General features: G+C 30.0%; 1 protein-coding gene across 1 annotated transcript in view; it reads right to left on the bottom strand.

The window, feature by feature from the left end:
• Positions 1–456: 456 nt before the first annotated feature.
• Positions 457–15,361, bottom strand: part of LOC125065210 (corticotropin-releasing factor-binding protein) — a 34,084-nt gene continuing 19,179 nt past the window's right edge. The window contains exons 3-7 of the mRNA XM_047672713.1: positions 15,143–15,303; positions 13,047–13,242; positions 8,393–8,571; positions 5,955–6,063; positions 457–1,201 (exon numbers count right to left, since the gene is read on the bottom strand). Of these exons, the coding sequence (XP_047528669.1) occupies positions 1,050–1,201; positions 5,955–6,063; positions 8,393–8,571; positions 13,047–13,242; positions 15,143–15,303 (797 nt within the window). The 3' untranslated portion in view covers positions 457–1,049. The remainder of the gene's footprint in view (positions 1,202–5,954; positions 6,064–8,392; positions 8,572–13,046; positions 13,243–15,142; positions 15,304–15,361) is intronic.

The raw sequence follows: 15,361 nt of genomic DNA, 5'->3' as shown, positions 1-15,361 counted from the left end.
AGTAGGTGTTACAAAAAAGTCTCCTTTTTATTAGAATAATGATTATGTAAGCAGTTTTTTTTTTACTGTAGAATGATATAATCCACTAAGAATATTAAAAGCATTTATTTTTATTAATAAAAAATATTCTATAAAATTAAATTGTAATAAGTATTTTTATTCATAATTATGATACGGCGTTTCAAACAAGCTGTATTACTTAGTTTAGTTTAAACGACATTATTATATTTAATTAATTTTTGTTTCAAATAATTTATTAGTTAGTCATGGTGTTGAGAATTGTTAATAAATTATAATTGAGCTTTATATAAGAATTACTTTATCAAAATAGGTTGTGTGTATTGAAACAGTGATGGGATAAAATAAAAAACAAATCTCATTCGAAACATAATAATTTCATATATATTTGTTTAAAATTTAAAACTAAACAATTATGAAATAAACTACCTTATTTATTTGGCGGTTGGGAAGTAACTACCCGTTTTTACCGATTGACTAGATATAGCTTCTACATTTACTTCTGAAGTACATTATATGAGTAAACATTTAGTATTTCTTGGTATACTATCCCTACTTTGAAGTTTACTTTAAAACGTTTACATATATATTAAGCTTAAGATACCAACTACGCTTGTAACGTTTATTCGGATATAATCGATTTATCAGTGATGTAAATAATCGGTAACATAAATCGATACAATTGAATTTCAACTGAAATTATTTATAATTTATTATTAGCATATACATGACGTGTTCTTATTATAAAATTAATGGGATTCCACAACAAAGTCCGGTTAGATATTTGTTAAGACTTTTACAATAAAGTTTACAACATTATGTTTTTTTTTATAATCACGCACTGATAATAAACATAAAGTTTAGTTAACCGTTGAAACCGAGATTGTCGTTACAAGTCTAATACCTATAAAACTTTATCGACAAATAATACTCATCGTACTTAGACATGACTTCTATAGAAAAAATCAAAAGCCAAGAACATCTGTCGAATCGCCAGAGCCGCAAATCGATGTCCAAGGTAATAAATTTATTTAAATTTCATTGATACCGCAGATTAAATCAGCATGTTCGTAGTGTTCCAGGGGGAGGGGTGAAAATGCCAGGGTAATTGAATTTTGATATCGTCCGCTGGATACGAGTCGTATAACCGTATCTTCACACGCGATCAGCATGGGACGATGAGCTGAAACAAAATAAATATATTTCAATGATTGATTTATAATTTTATACATATTCAAAGGTCTTTCGAAGGTCGCTGCTGAAATGAAATGGCGCTATTGACAGATAAAAATGACTAAATCTCTTTCTAAAATGAATTTCAACGCTTAGATATTATGCTTTATTTCTGTTAATTTCTTTTTACTAATTACATTACAAACCTAATTAATCTATTTTAATTTGTATCACACATTCTCATAATAGATAAATTTGATTAACGCTCGTTTCCTATATTTATTGAATCATAATTATACATCTGCAACCAATCTTTTCTGAGTAACGAGTAACGATCCGTTAACTGTACAACGGTTCCAATAAATTTTGACATCCCCTACACGCAACAAACAGTTGTTTACAACAACAAGCGTAATTAACTATTTTTTTTTATTATTTATGCTATAATATTCTTATTTTGAATTGCTTCGAACAAGAAACGTTTTTTTTCCAAGTACACTTTTTAATACAAGCTATAGACGATTTCACTGGTATGTTTTTATTAATCAACCAATCCTTGACCATCACCAATAATAACGAATCACATCTTAAGTCACAGTACGTGGAATATGTAAATAATTAAATATCTACTTCTCGTTTTTGATAATGCATTGGATTGCATTCCAATCGAACAGTAAGTATCCGCTACAGAGTTTGTGTGAATGTTTGTATAACAGAAAGCCGTTTGAAATTCATTTCCACGCATACCATCCTCATTGTGTCCTAGTATTGCGAATTTAACGCTTCAAATCAAATTTCGAATGCTTTCATTTTCATTGCTCATTTTAAATTATTACCAGTAGAAGCTATTCTGTTATAAAAAAAAAAAAACGATACTAACTACTGAACAGAACATAGACATCATATCAAAAAATAACTTATAACATTATTAAAGGATACGCATCAAAATGTCTTTTAACCGTATTTCGGTTTCCAACATTTCACGAGTGAGATACGAAGTGAGTTCTTGCAGAATAGCATTGTTGGCTTGATGTGTAAATTACCAAAAAAATTGTGCAAATATTTTATGAAATATACATTAAATTTAAAGGTGTTGGTTGTCAGGTGATATGCATAAAAAGTAGCTCATGTCCTTCATGGGGTTCTTCTTGGGATTCAAGTAACCGACAGACAGACAGACTTACTTTTGCATTTATAATATTAGTATACATATTAATATTATTAATTTTCAATGACACATTCATCGAAGTTTAAACGTCTTATGTTAAGTGATCTATTCTGAAAAATTATTTTGCTCGATATGAATCAAACATGGCTGTGGATCATTGAAATTATTTATAGTATACTAAATGATGTTTCATTTACCACTTACTTTTTTATGAAAAAAATAAGCCTGGAAATCATCTATTAAATTTGATACAATGTTCCTTTTTCCCAATAAAATAATTACGATATTTAAAAAATAGCACTTTATCGTTGAACAAATTTATTCAAGTAACGTCAACCGATTTTAGCCAAGACGCGACTTGTCAATAACGACATGCAATTATTATGCACAACGAGTTCTAATCTTATTCGAGTTGATTCGATTTGCAAGCTTTTAGAGGCAAGAAAACTTGAACTTTGACAAATATAATAAAATTTCGTTTATATTCTATTTTAGTTTTAGTGAAATTGTCTTTTATCCTTTAAACTCTACAAATCTGCGCAGACTTGTTTTCTTTATTACAAAATTTGAGAATTTCATTTTATATTGTCTTGTCATAAAATGTATGCAGTAATGCATTTTTCAATGAGTTCTCGTTATTTAATTTTTTTATTAAATAGGTAGGCGGACGAGCACTAGGGCCACCTGATGGTAAGCGGTCACCATCGTCCACAGACATTCGATGTAAGAAATATTAATCCTTACATCGCTAATGCACCGCGAACCTTGGAAATAAGATGTTATGTCCCTTGTGCCTGGAGTTACACTGGGTCACTCACCCTTCAAAACGGAACACAACAATACTGAGTACTGCTGCTTGGCGGTAGAGTATATAATAAGTGGATAGTACTTTGACCAGACGGGCTTGCACAAAGCCAGTTAGTTAAGCCACAAAGTAAATTAATGCTAGGAGCATAAAAAATACATTATTGACATTAATACACAATATGATTGAAATTAATATATCTTATAATAATAAATAAGTGTTTTTTAAACTAGTATAGACGTTAAACAAGAAAGTCGAACTGCTTTTCTTCGACTCTTTCATCTTTACATTGCACCAATAATGTCTTACAAGACAGCCAATATAATCTTATCAAGAGTAATATTAAAAATGTATCAATAAAACGTTCGTTTACTTTACCCCCTTTCATATAATAATATATCTATCAAAGCACTGAATTATATTGCTGTCAAAAATTTATATGATCTTTTAAATATTTTGACTGCATCTAACGATGCCGATAAAATATTTATGGTTTGTTGCGTAACATAATATGTGTATAAAAGTGGTTGGTATATCTAACAAATTGTTCTCAAATATAACATACGAGCTTGGAACCAAAACGAGGACTAAGAAGTTATATTTTGCCGGAAAATGTGGATTGACTTGTCTTGTGACAGCTTCCAATGTTACTTCCTAGCTTTAAAAGAAAACATCGCGTTGTTTACACAAAAGCGAATACAAAATCAATACTTAATACTAAATCCCTGTGTTGTGTGTAATAATTAAAAAAAAAATTAGTTAACCAATAAATACTTTGACGTATTAACAAAAATACGCGTGATTTCGTTCTACATGACTTTGTAATTGCTTTTGATTTTGTTGCTTCTCTTGAATGTTCCGTACAGTCCATTTGTCTTTTGTCTTATAATCTGAGGCGTCAGAAGAAATTTTCAAACTAATATTGGATCAGATCGATGGAATCAATTTTAAGCCTTAAAGCCATGGCCTAACAGAAGTCGCGTAAAAAAGTACCATACTTTTACACTTAGATATTATTTTATGATCCTTTTTCCCATTAAAGTGAGCCCTTTTACACATTTCGTGTCATTATAACTTCGTGACAAGATTGTCAAAACTACGCAGTACTTCGCGTTCATATTGGTTGGAGAAGAAAGGAATAATAATTGAAATATTCCTTCAAGATGTTCGCAAATCTGAATGTAGGAAAATGTTACGGATTTCTTTGTCCATATTTTTAATATGGTAAGTTTATGAATGAGAACAGCTGTTGGTACGATTTCGAATGTCGCCAGTAAACAATATTATTTTGTATATGGTTTTATTTCTTAATAAAAGAACTCTAATATGGATCTAATATAATTCGGTTTTTAGCCTTATTCATTTATTTAAGATTTTACGTAATAATTCAATCATAAAATAAAATTTTCTTATTAATATATCAATGTTAAATACCTTAATAAAATTTAATTATAAAATTTACGTGACATTTGTTTATTAATGGATAATTTGACGTAAAAATAAGAATGAAAAAAATTAACAATACCTATCGGAAAATTATTATCGAAGCGCCTGCCGTGAATTCATAAGCAGATGTTGTGTTGCTGTGTCGTTAATTCAGTGATAAGAAAAAAATGGAGAAAATTTCGTAATTAGTTCTCACAATACACACACACCCATAAGGGAGAAAGAGGTGCAAGTGTAAACTGCGATATTGTACTAGGGCGATAACAATTCCACCCAAATTCATAATTTATTTAAATAAACATTTATAAATTAGTTTACCAGTTATCAAACGCATAACGTATAATTCTCATTAGCATTATTAATATCAAATCAATACTATATTATTTGATAATTAGTTCAGCCCGGTGACGTAACGTGTAAATTTGTATCATATCATGAAATCATAAAAACGTCATACTGTACGTGAATATATGTACCTACTATAATTTTTACCCGTTTTGATTGAAATAAACAATCCGACAGACAAATGAAAATAAATATAAATCAGCCATTTAAATTTTATTTACGTATATAGATAGATGTTGAGTTTTTTTGTTGTAAAAATGTTATGTGTAAATCTCAGGTAAATAAATAAAAAGAATATTATAGAAACATTATAGTAGAAGTAATTAAAATAGATCTTGGTGCGATTTTCATTGACTTCTGAAATACAGACTTATAAAGTAAAGTAACTATTAACATGACGAGTTCTATCACAATTCATTCAGTAGAAGTTACGTTGACCTTAATAACAGAATCATCTATTCTATATCTTATAGAGTCTAGATAAGATAGATAAAATTTAATATAAAAATATTCTATTCCGTTCTATATGCTGTGACTAATTAAGTTGTATAAGATAATTAAGTTTAATTCTATGAACCTTTCTGTGAATGGACATTCTTGTTATTGAGTTAAAAGGTATGAGGACTTTATTAGTTAACTGGAGCGGTAAAATGCCTATTACTTCTGATGATATTGTCTAAAGAATTCGGTCACTCTTAATTAAGAGTTAGACAGACATTTTATACCACAGGTAATTCGATTTAGACAAATTAGAAAAAGGTGATATCAGTATTTAGAATCTTACTTGATTTAAATTAGACAATAATTAAAAAATAAAAAATGATATAAAGATAATTTGTCATAGCGTGGTGCATCAAACTTTAAGTCCGGTTCTTTTCAAAAATGAGAGGAGGACTTATACACCAGCATTGGAACATTTAATTTCTTAACATTTATAATTGAAATGATATATTTATGAATGAATAGTACCTAGCAAGGTAAGCGTAATTATTCAGTTACCTTCATTCGAGTTGAGACCGCATATACTGTCGTAGATCTCCATTTTGGTGTGGTCGAGGCCGCTGGCTCCCCCAATATCCGCGTAGTCCACGAGGCCACGCTTTGTGCACTGGACAAACGGACAGTGTAAACACGGGTTAATGAATTCAAGCTGGGATACGTATGTAAACGTTTTACGGCGTCGATAGCATTCGTGAAGGATATTTTAATATAACACCGTGGGATTGAATTCTATCTGTATTGTAGTGTACACACTTGTATAAATATGTGGCCTAATGCTAAAAGAGTACAAGTACAAATTTGAGTAATATGTAAACCACATTTTGCTTCTAAACCAAATTATTTAAAAAAGGAATTAAATGTGCTCAGACATTATAAGTTTAACATTACCAATACCAATATTATGCAAAGGGTATATGTTACATAAAACAAGCAACATCTGTTCAATGTTTCAATTATGAATAAGGGTTATTGATATTGATCCTTTTAGCACCAGGCCGTACAATATTATTATATTTTTTATTTAAAAAAACAGGTCTACTCTACTCTGAAATTGTTATTTTATAAAACCGTACATCCCTGTGGCTAGAACACGTGTATTTTAACCGAAGATCGGGGTGCAAACCGTTTATGTTTTAGTACAGCACTTATAATATATAAAAACATTATTATTTGTTCTAAGACGTTCATACCTATAAGCAGCTATATAAATTCTCGATATTTTTACGATAGACAGATTATCCTAATTAATATAGTAATTGCGAAGTGAGTTTGTTTATTACGATTTCACGTATCGTCATGAATGCCTCAAGGAATGTGTCGTGTCGTTTACCAATATCGATAGCGAAGACGATATCGAAGTTCAACTCAAGTAATTAGGATAGAAACGTTAGACGTTGCCTTTATAAAATGATTTAAAATACACCTTCAAGTAAACCAATCAAGAGTTTTGTTAGATCAACTTATTTAATGAAAATAGATCTAAGACTTAAATTTAATTATTATCAATCTCATGATTTAATTTTCTTTTTTGAACAACTTAATATTTTATGTCATAAAAGTATTTTGTATAAAATACACACAATATTTTTATATTAAGGCGAGCTGCTAAGCCGTTTTGTAATGAATGTAGGATTATAAATAAGGTTCTAAATCCTTTCAAGCGTATTACGGAAAGAAATCCCTTTCATTAATTTTATTATAACGTTAATAAGCTATTTATTGCTGCGTTCGTTTTGTATTTTATGCAATAAATTACATAATCCTTTGTCATGATTAATAATATATATTGTACACTTATCGATCGTTGCTACGAAACTGTGTGTGAGTAGTGTTCGAAAAACACGCACGAACTATACAAATATTTGCATTATTTGTATAGTTCGTATTCGTATTTTATAAGCAGATATCGAATTTTGAACCAAAAATAGAAAATAGCCACAAAACCAACCACAGTATTGTATTGTGTTTATAAAATTAAGTAATGATAATAAATATTATGATGGGTTTCGGGATTCTGAAACGAAATTCGCATTTTCGTTATCTAATTTCGTCGAACCGCTTATTATTTTGAAATTTCGATTAATATGCATGAAATTTTGTAAGTCAATGTTTAGATAGAGGTGCTTCTTCAGCGCAAAGTTAGAGATACTTTTTATTTTATTAATATGAAATTATTATTTCACAAAGTTAAATAAGGAATCGAAGTGTTTTTGTAATATTATTAAATTCAAATTCCTTTAGTATTGAATACTAAAATTATTTTATTTACGTATTGATACAGGCACAAGGAACATAACACTAAGTTCCCAAGGTGGCATAGGCGATGTAAGGAATGGTTAACATTTCTTAAAGCTTCCATGTCTATGGGCTGTGGCAACCGCTTATCATCACAGAAGGCCCAAGCTCGTACATTTACGTATTTTATAAAATAAAAATATAAAGAGGTTGTATATGTACAAGAAATTTTATATTATTTTATTTCACTTGATAAAATACGTACCCTCAGGCATAAAGTTATTCGGTAATGGAAATTCAGCGCGCAGTTTAAAAATTCAAAAGTTGTTTTCCTTTGACTGCCACAGGTATTTAAGTAATTAAATATTTTAAAGATACGACCTATTTTAATAATAAAAAAAATAATGTCTGTTTTAATTTTACTTACGATTAGTTTTTAAAATATGATAACTAACTTAATGAAGACATAAAAAAAGTTTATTATAAAATTTATTATTTATAGTTCTGATTTATTGTTTTGTTGAGTGTCAGTAAATTATTATAATATTTTGTTATTTATTATCTCAAGCCAATAGAAATATAATTATAAGAGATTATAACACTTTTGGATTTTTACATTCTAAATTTAAATAAAAAAAGGAAACATGAAAAAATATTTCAAATGATTTATAATATTTATGGAATTCTTTAAGAATACTTACATGAGAAATCGTCCCTGTTTCAACATCCAGTAGAGTTCCTCTTTTAATAGACTGACCCACGTTGAGGTCCAGGACACGGACGCTGGCTGGAGATACGGCGATCATTGAACAATTCCCAGTTTCTCCATGATTACGCAACGTGTACACGCCTTCTGTCCCGAACAGCATCTGATTGCAAGCTAATAAAATACGCTATACTTTAAAAAAACATATTTCATACAAAATCGTACTACACGCATAATTAAAAACAAACTTTGGAGTAGTTATTTAACGAGATTTATTAAATGAAAAGTTGCCTCTGGCTTTAAATGTATATACCGAAGAGAATCAAATCGGAACTCATTAACTACTCTCTTATAAAATCCATCAACTATTAATAAATAAATTAATTATTTCAATTTAATATATTATTCCTGATTAGACAGATTGAATGAGGTTTTAGTAGCTATGTAGTTTGTACCTATTGTCTGTATTAAGGTTGAGGTTTTTTCTTAAAGTCTGTGCCAATTGTAGTCCAAAAGTTAGATTAAAACGGAATTTAATTATCAGTCACTAATTATGCATGACAAAAACCCATTACAAACTTACTCCATTGATGTATTGCAGATACGTCCTTTTATAAAGATTATGATAACGATGATTTTACTTGGTATTTTTTGGGTTTTTTTAATAAATAAATAATGTCAGATTTTAATAAATAATTATTTGTTTTGTTTAGAAAGTATTTTTCGTATAAACTGACGTATTGTATAAGTTTATTCAAAATGAAAATATTCCTAATTCAAGTATCATAAAAGCACTTTTAATCGTTATATTATAGCGTTGAATTAAATGTGTAGCAACCATTGGTTCAGAAAGTATATTCTACCGAGAAGAATCGCCAAGAAACTCAGTGGTTAATCTTTTCCCATTTTTATTGCAGAGTATGTCAATAAAATAAATCTATGTATATCCCACCTAGAAATCAACAAATACTAACTCTACGCCTTTTTTTATCGTTAATATAATCTTGTATATTATTGTAAAAAGAGGAAACACACAAGATATTTTTTATTTAGATTTATGTGCCTAGCAATGTTAAAGATCCGTGGTTTAAAAAAAGTCAGTGTGGTCAATAAAACCAGTCAAGCCTTGTTCAAACAACCGAGCCATACTTGTAAAGTTTGTTTGCATGAAGATTCTATAGACATAAGAATAAAATGACCGCATTTTCTATATATTCCTATAATAAAGAGTTCGATAGTACACGCTCTTAAAGTAAATAAACTTAACTCTACGTGCACCGTAAATGATGTTATTTATTGGAGAGCGTTACATCATAAATATAAGTATACAACAATACTCGTTTTCTTCAAAAAGCTCTGAGACCCTTTTTGGGAGGGATTCGGATTACGTGGGATTCCCAACCACTTAAACCACTTTAATGGCCGTCTTCAGTACGGTTCCGAGTGGCTACGAGATTATGTCAACGTAACGCATCCATAACCCTTCCCGTGTTGTGGTCCAGTTGTGGCATCGGAATTTTACTCACCGTCAATTAAAATGATTAATTACTTAAATACTTAGACTTTATGATTTATACAATGTGTCTGAAAATAATAAAATAACAAGATTATCTTTATTGAAATCGTAACACCGCCATTAATTTTAATATGACTTACGATTGACGTCTATTATTTATTATTAAGATCTTTATGAAAAAATAATTTAGGAAGCAAAATTGAGGTGAACGGTTCGTTCCTTTAATTTTCGTATTGAATTTTAAATTCGTTTTAGATGCGATCGTTTACACATTTACTTTAATATTCATCATTGTACTATTTTATTTTCTTCTTCGTTTATAAATAATAATATTACGAATGTAAAAGTAACTCTGTCTGTCTATCTGTCTATCCGTCTGTTACGCTTTCACGGCTAAGCCACTGAACTAAATTTGACGAAACATTAGACGAAGCAGCTTAAACTCTAAGGAAGCATATAGGTTCCTTTTTATAATCCATATACAGTTGACGTGACTAAAACGTGAGCGAAATCGCGGTCGATAACTAGTAGATTTATATAAATAAATCCATTTTAAATTCGAGTATACATTTTCCGTTTCCATTGCTTCCAATTCTATTTGTGCATTGAGCTACGAAACGTTAAAATAAATTCGTGGTAGAATTTAGAGTGAAATTTGCTCGGTTTATTGAACGTTTCACTTGATAAAAAAAACCCATTGCAAACTCGATTTGGCTTAAGTGAAATATATTTTAGTTGTATTTACAATTGTTTTCATTCGTTTGTTTTATTTTTATTTTCATCGATATTGTTTAATATCTTAGAGATGAATAAACTTCGATAGTATCACGATACAAATCCGATATTAATTTTTTCAAGGAAAAAGATTTGATTGTGTATAAAAAATAATAATTTTATATATATGCGTGAAATATATGGGCCACCTGATGGTAAGTGGTCACCACCGACCATAGCGATAGCGTTATATGAAATGACTATTTCTTTCATCGCGAATGAGCCAGTATCCTTGGAAACTAAGGTGTCTCCCATCTTTCAGACAGGAATACAACAATATTGAGTACTGCTGTTTGACGGTAGAATATCTGAAGAGTGGGTAGTATCTTCCCAGAAGGGCTTGCAAAAAGCCCTACCACCAAGTAAATTCTAAAGTACGATATCGTTTACGTAATGATTATATCATTGGTTGCAGAGCGTATAGATTATGCAAATTCTAAGGGTTCTTTATCGGTAGTACTTTGTCTACTACAGTATAGAATTATTCACTTACAAAGGCGCGCCCCTCCACGTTAAGTTGTCGCCGTGTTTTATTATGTAAAACCGATTGCTACAAGAGTAAAGACAATAAAAAAGATATTATAAAATACACACATGGAAGTATTATATTGTGATACTTAAATTGTGTTATTATTTTCATTTTATTCCACATAGATAAGGGGAATAAAATCAACATCGTTTTAAAATAATGGCTCGAGACTATTATTCTAGTGTGATAAAATTACTTTTCTAATATTTATATAATATGTGTTAAACTAGCAAACGTGCTAAATGATAACTGTTGCCTAAAAGAGATCGTTTACCAACGATAAGACCGTTTGTACAAAATTTTGTTTATTTATGTTCGCGTTGATTCTAATGTACAATAAAATCTCTATAGAAATAATTCTTCTTTACAGGTGTACAGGTTCAATGATATACATATCATTGAACTCCTCCTTAACAGCTCGAGTGATTTGGAAGATTTTTTATGTGCTTTTGATTGGGTTATATGGTTTGGACTCGATAGGTTACGCAGTAATTGGGTACCAGATTTTTTTTCTATAAAATATTATAATTATTTTATAAATAACTGTTTATTTCACCCGAACTAAAAACTATATCACTACATATCACTGTCTTTCCACATACTGTCTTTCCGTCACAACCGTCTGTTTGTCTGTGAAAGCGATAAAATCAAAAACTACAATGAAATCATTCGGATTTTTATTAGTGAGGTAGTCACGGATTCATGAGGGTTTAAGTGTTTAATTAATTGGGTTATGCGTAAACTTGCTGAAATATGACGCTGTTGAAAATGTCGAAAAAAAACATGCTCACTTTGAGCTCGCGGAGAGCGGAGTGCGCCACGTAAACCAGTTATAATATTATTTATTACGACAGAATATTTTCATATAAACCCTTATTCTAACGTTGACGTTACAGGACGGGCAACTAGTTAAGTATATTTGCATGTCATGTAAGTATAAATATTCAAGTGCAGACTTAATTATAGTTAAAGGAACCTAATTAAAAAAAAACACTGGTAATGACTTGTGACGCAATGTAACGAATATAAAGGCAAGCGGGCGTCGAAAAGCCTGCATAATGCATACTTTTAGCTACCTTTGTGCTTGGGCTGGATTATACAATAGGTAAACAGTAATATGTGATGAGATAAAAAGTCGATAAAAAGTTAAATAAACTCTTAAAATAGTCAATCAAATTTAATGTTATGATTATGAGTCAAAATTAAAAAGCAGTGTTTAGGAAACTAATTGACATAAGAGATCGCAACATTTTTCCTAAAACATATAATAATAAATATATTTTTTTTTTCATATTAAAACGTAATTAAACGTTTTAAAATAATAAAATTATGTATATTTCATTAACTCGTTGTTTTTCGTTAAAAAACCATAACGAATAATGATTATTACATAACATAAAAACATACAGACATTACAAATCACTTAAATTGCGAACTGGGAACACTTTTATATATATTTAATTCATTTCATTACAAGTTACATGACAATAATAAGTGTTTATAACATCAAACTCAAGTTTCAAGATTATTTCATCTTTAGATTTTATTTATCCTTCTGAAATATTCCTACAAATATTATTAAATATTCAAAATTATATATTATAAAGATATGAGTATAAATTTGGAGTATCTGAATAGTGCCGCTTATGATTATTCGCAGTTTAGGTAAGTGCTTACAATTAGGGATTAAAACCATTTAATACATAAAATGTATTAAGAAATTCTGAGACATAACTAACAACAAATAGACTAATCACAATATATTTCAATAAGTAGTGAAGTGTTTTATCGATTTATACTTCTATGAAACAAAACGTATAGACAACTTACGTCTTGCATTTCTCAAATGTCGTATCGTTATCGCAAATCCTTTTCCACGAGCCGGTACCCTGTACTGGACTAGCGCTGCGTTCTGTCGGGACACAAGCTTGCGTTGTGGTCGAGTGTCGCACGACTCTACAACCCTGTCGTCGTCCCAGGAATCCGCTGGCCAGACTTGCCCGTTCAACTCCCAGCCATCGATCCACTATAAATACAAGTAATTAAATAAAATGAAATTTGACATGTGTGTGCATTAACATAGATGCACTCTCTTTTTTAATCTCATACTCCAATATTACGATAATCTGACATGATCGGAGGGAGTGGCTTGGGAGTGTAACCAACTACCTAATTTCAGATCGCTGCTTGGAATTTCTAGAATTCCCGAATAATGTATTTGTCTGAACCAAGAAATCGAACCCAAAACATAGAATTTGACTATCTTATAAACTAACCAATTAAATTGATTCGTTATTATCACAAGACAAACATATGCGATTTTATTTTATTAAAGTGAAACTTCTGATTGATGACTTCTCGTTCGCTCAAGTTAACAAGCTAGAAGTTGAAGTATTGTCATCTCAAATTCATTTTATTATTAAATTGTAAACACATTTTTAAATTTTGTCTTTAATTGATGAAGTACTAACTTCTTAGAATACAATTAAAAAGTTTTATAACATCACGTAATCAAGTTATAAACTGCAATCTTGTTAGGTATTAAGTAACAATCCCATTTTCTACGCGCGCAATAGAAAATTGACTATTTTCTCGAAGTATAACTTTAACACTTCGTTTATTATATTTGCATTAAAATTATGGACGATGATTTATTACAGTTACTATATCTTGCTCACTCATTGGTACTGTGGCTGTTTAAAAAGCTGCAGATCTCGAATACTGGGTTCAAATCATGGTTGGCGCCAATTAAAATGTTTCAATAGCAGCCCTGAGTCTGGTCCCAGCAGTGAGATATTTACATGTTGTTAATGTAAAAAAATGTTGTAAAACTGTTAATTCGGCGACTAAACTTAGTATGAGAGTGAGGGAATTGAGAACGGAAGCTGAAACTGCAATTGTTTAAGAGGATATTATCACAGAAAAAAATAAAATCCATGCTTACAATATTCCTTATCGTACTTTGATAAATAAGAAGTTATACGTAACGTCTCTTAAAAAGTTACGGATGTAGGTTAGTCAAAGTTTACTAAAATATTTATCCAATATAGAAGCGAATAAATCACAATTATATTTTTTTTATTGCCTGATTTTGATTCATTCGATCTCACAGTGTGCAATCGTCTTAAATAAGAATTAAATTATTCCAAGTAAAAATTAACTTTTTACTTGTTATATACGTGAAATTAACATTCACTAAAACTTCCGACTATGTGACTTGGATTATAGGTCGCGTATAAAACACTCCTCATCGAACTGTTACACAGGGTGAGATGAAAAATTTTTCAACAAAGTTGCAACACATGGCTTGCATTTAAATTTTTTGTCAGCCAATGCATGCTGCGGAGTTACGCCAGCTTTCCAATTAAAAGAAAAGTTGTTTGAAAGCGACTTTATTGCGAACATTCATTGAAGCGTAATACTTATTACAATTTTTTTATGGAGAAAATGAGCTCTAAAATGTAGCTGAAAAAAAATCTTATTAATATGAAGTCAATTTATTGGGATTTTGTTCACAAATCAGTCTCTTAAGTTTTGAGAACATGTACAGCCGAGCATTAGATGTAATAATAATTATTACAGAAATATATAAAAATTCAAAAAAATCTTGTCCTGATTCGGTTAAGAATGTTTTTCTAGCCACTAAATCTCGGCTTTTGATTGAAATAATAACACTGCCATTGCAATAACTTTACCACAGATGTAAAAGGCATTATGAACACAAAAAAAAAATATGATTTAAGATTTATGACCGTAACGAATTAATCAACCATACTCGTATATGCTTTCTCTACCAACTCTCCATATTTGTTAATAATATATGTTACGTTACATGCAATTAGATCGCGAATTAAGTATATAATTATTATTAAACATTATTATCTAGTGCTTTCAAATAAATATTAATATTATAATTTGTAACTTACCGCGACTAAGCCGCCATTGTCGCATGGCACATCTAGATAGTTGAATATGACCTGGATCCGCTTATCTGGCTCCGCTATCATGTAGATACCACATACTGTCGGCTCGTCAGACGGCGACTTAAAGAATAGCTCCCCTTCTTCGGATGTTACCAGGAAACAGTCTATTTGAAAAAAGTATATAAAAATAGTAATCGGATAAAATAATTATGGCTTGAAATA

This window comes from Vanessa atalanta, chromosome 7 (genome assembly GCF_905147765.1).
Source record: "Vanessa atalanta chromosome 7, ilVanAtal1.2, whole genome shotgun sequence".
In the NCBI taxonomy this organism is placed as follows: Eukaryota; Metazoa; Arthropoda; class Insecta; order Lepidoptera; family Nymphalidae; genus Vanessa; species Vanessa atalanta.
Note: the sequence above shows the minus strand (reverse complement) of the source record. Positions and strands in the feature narration are given on the sequence as shown.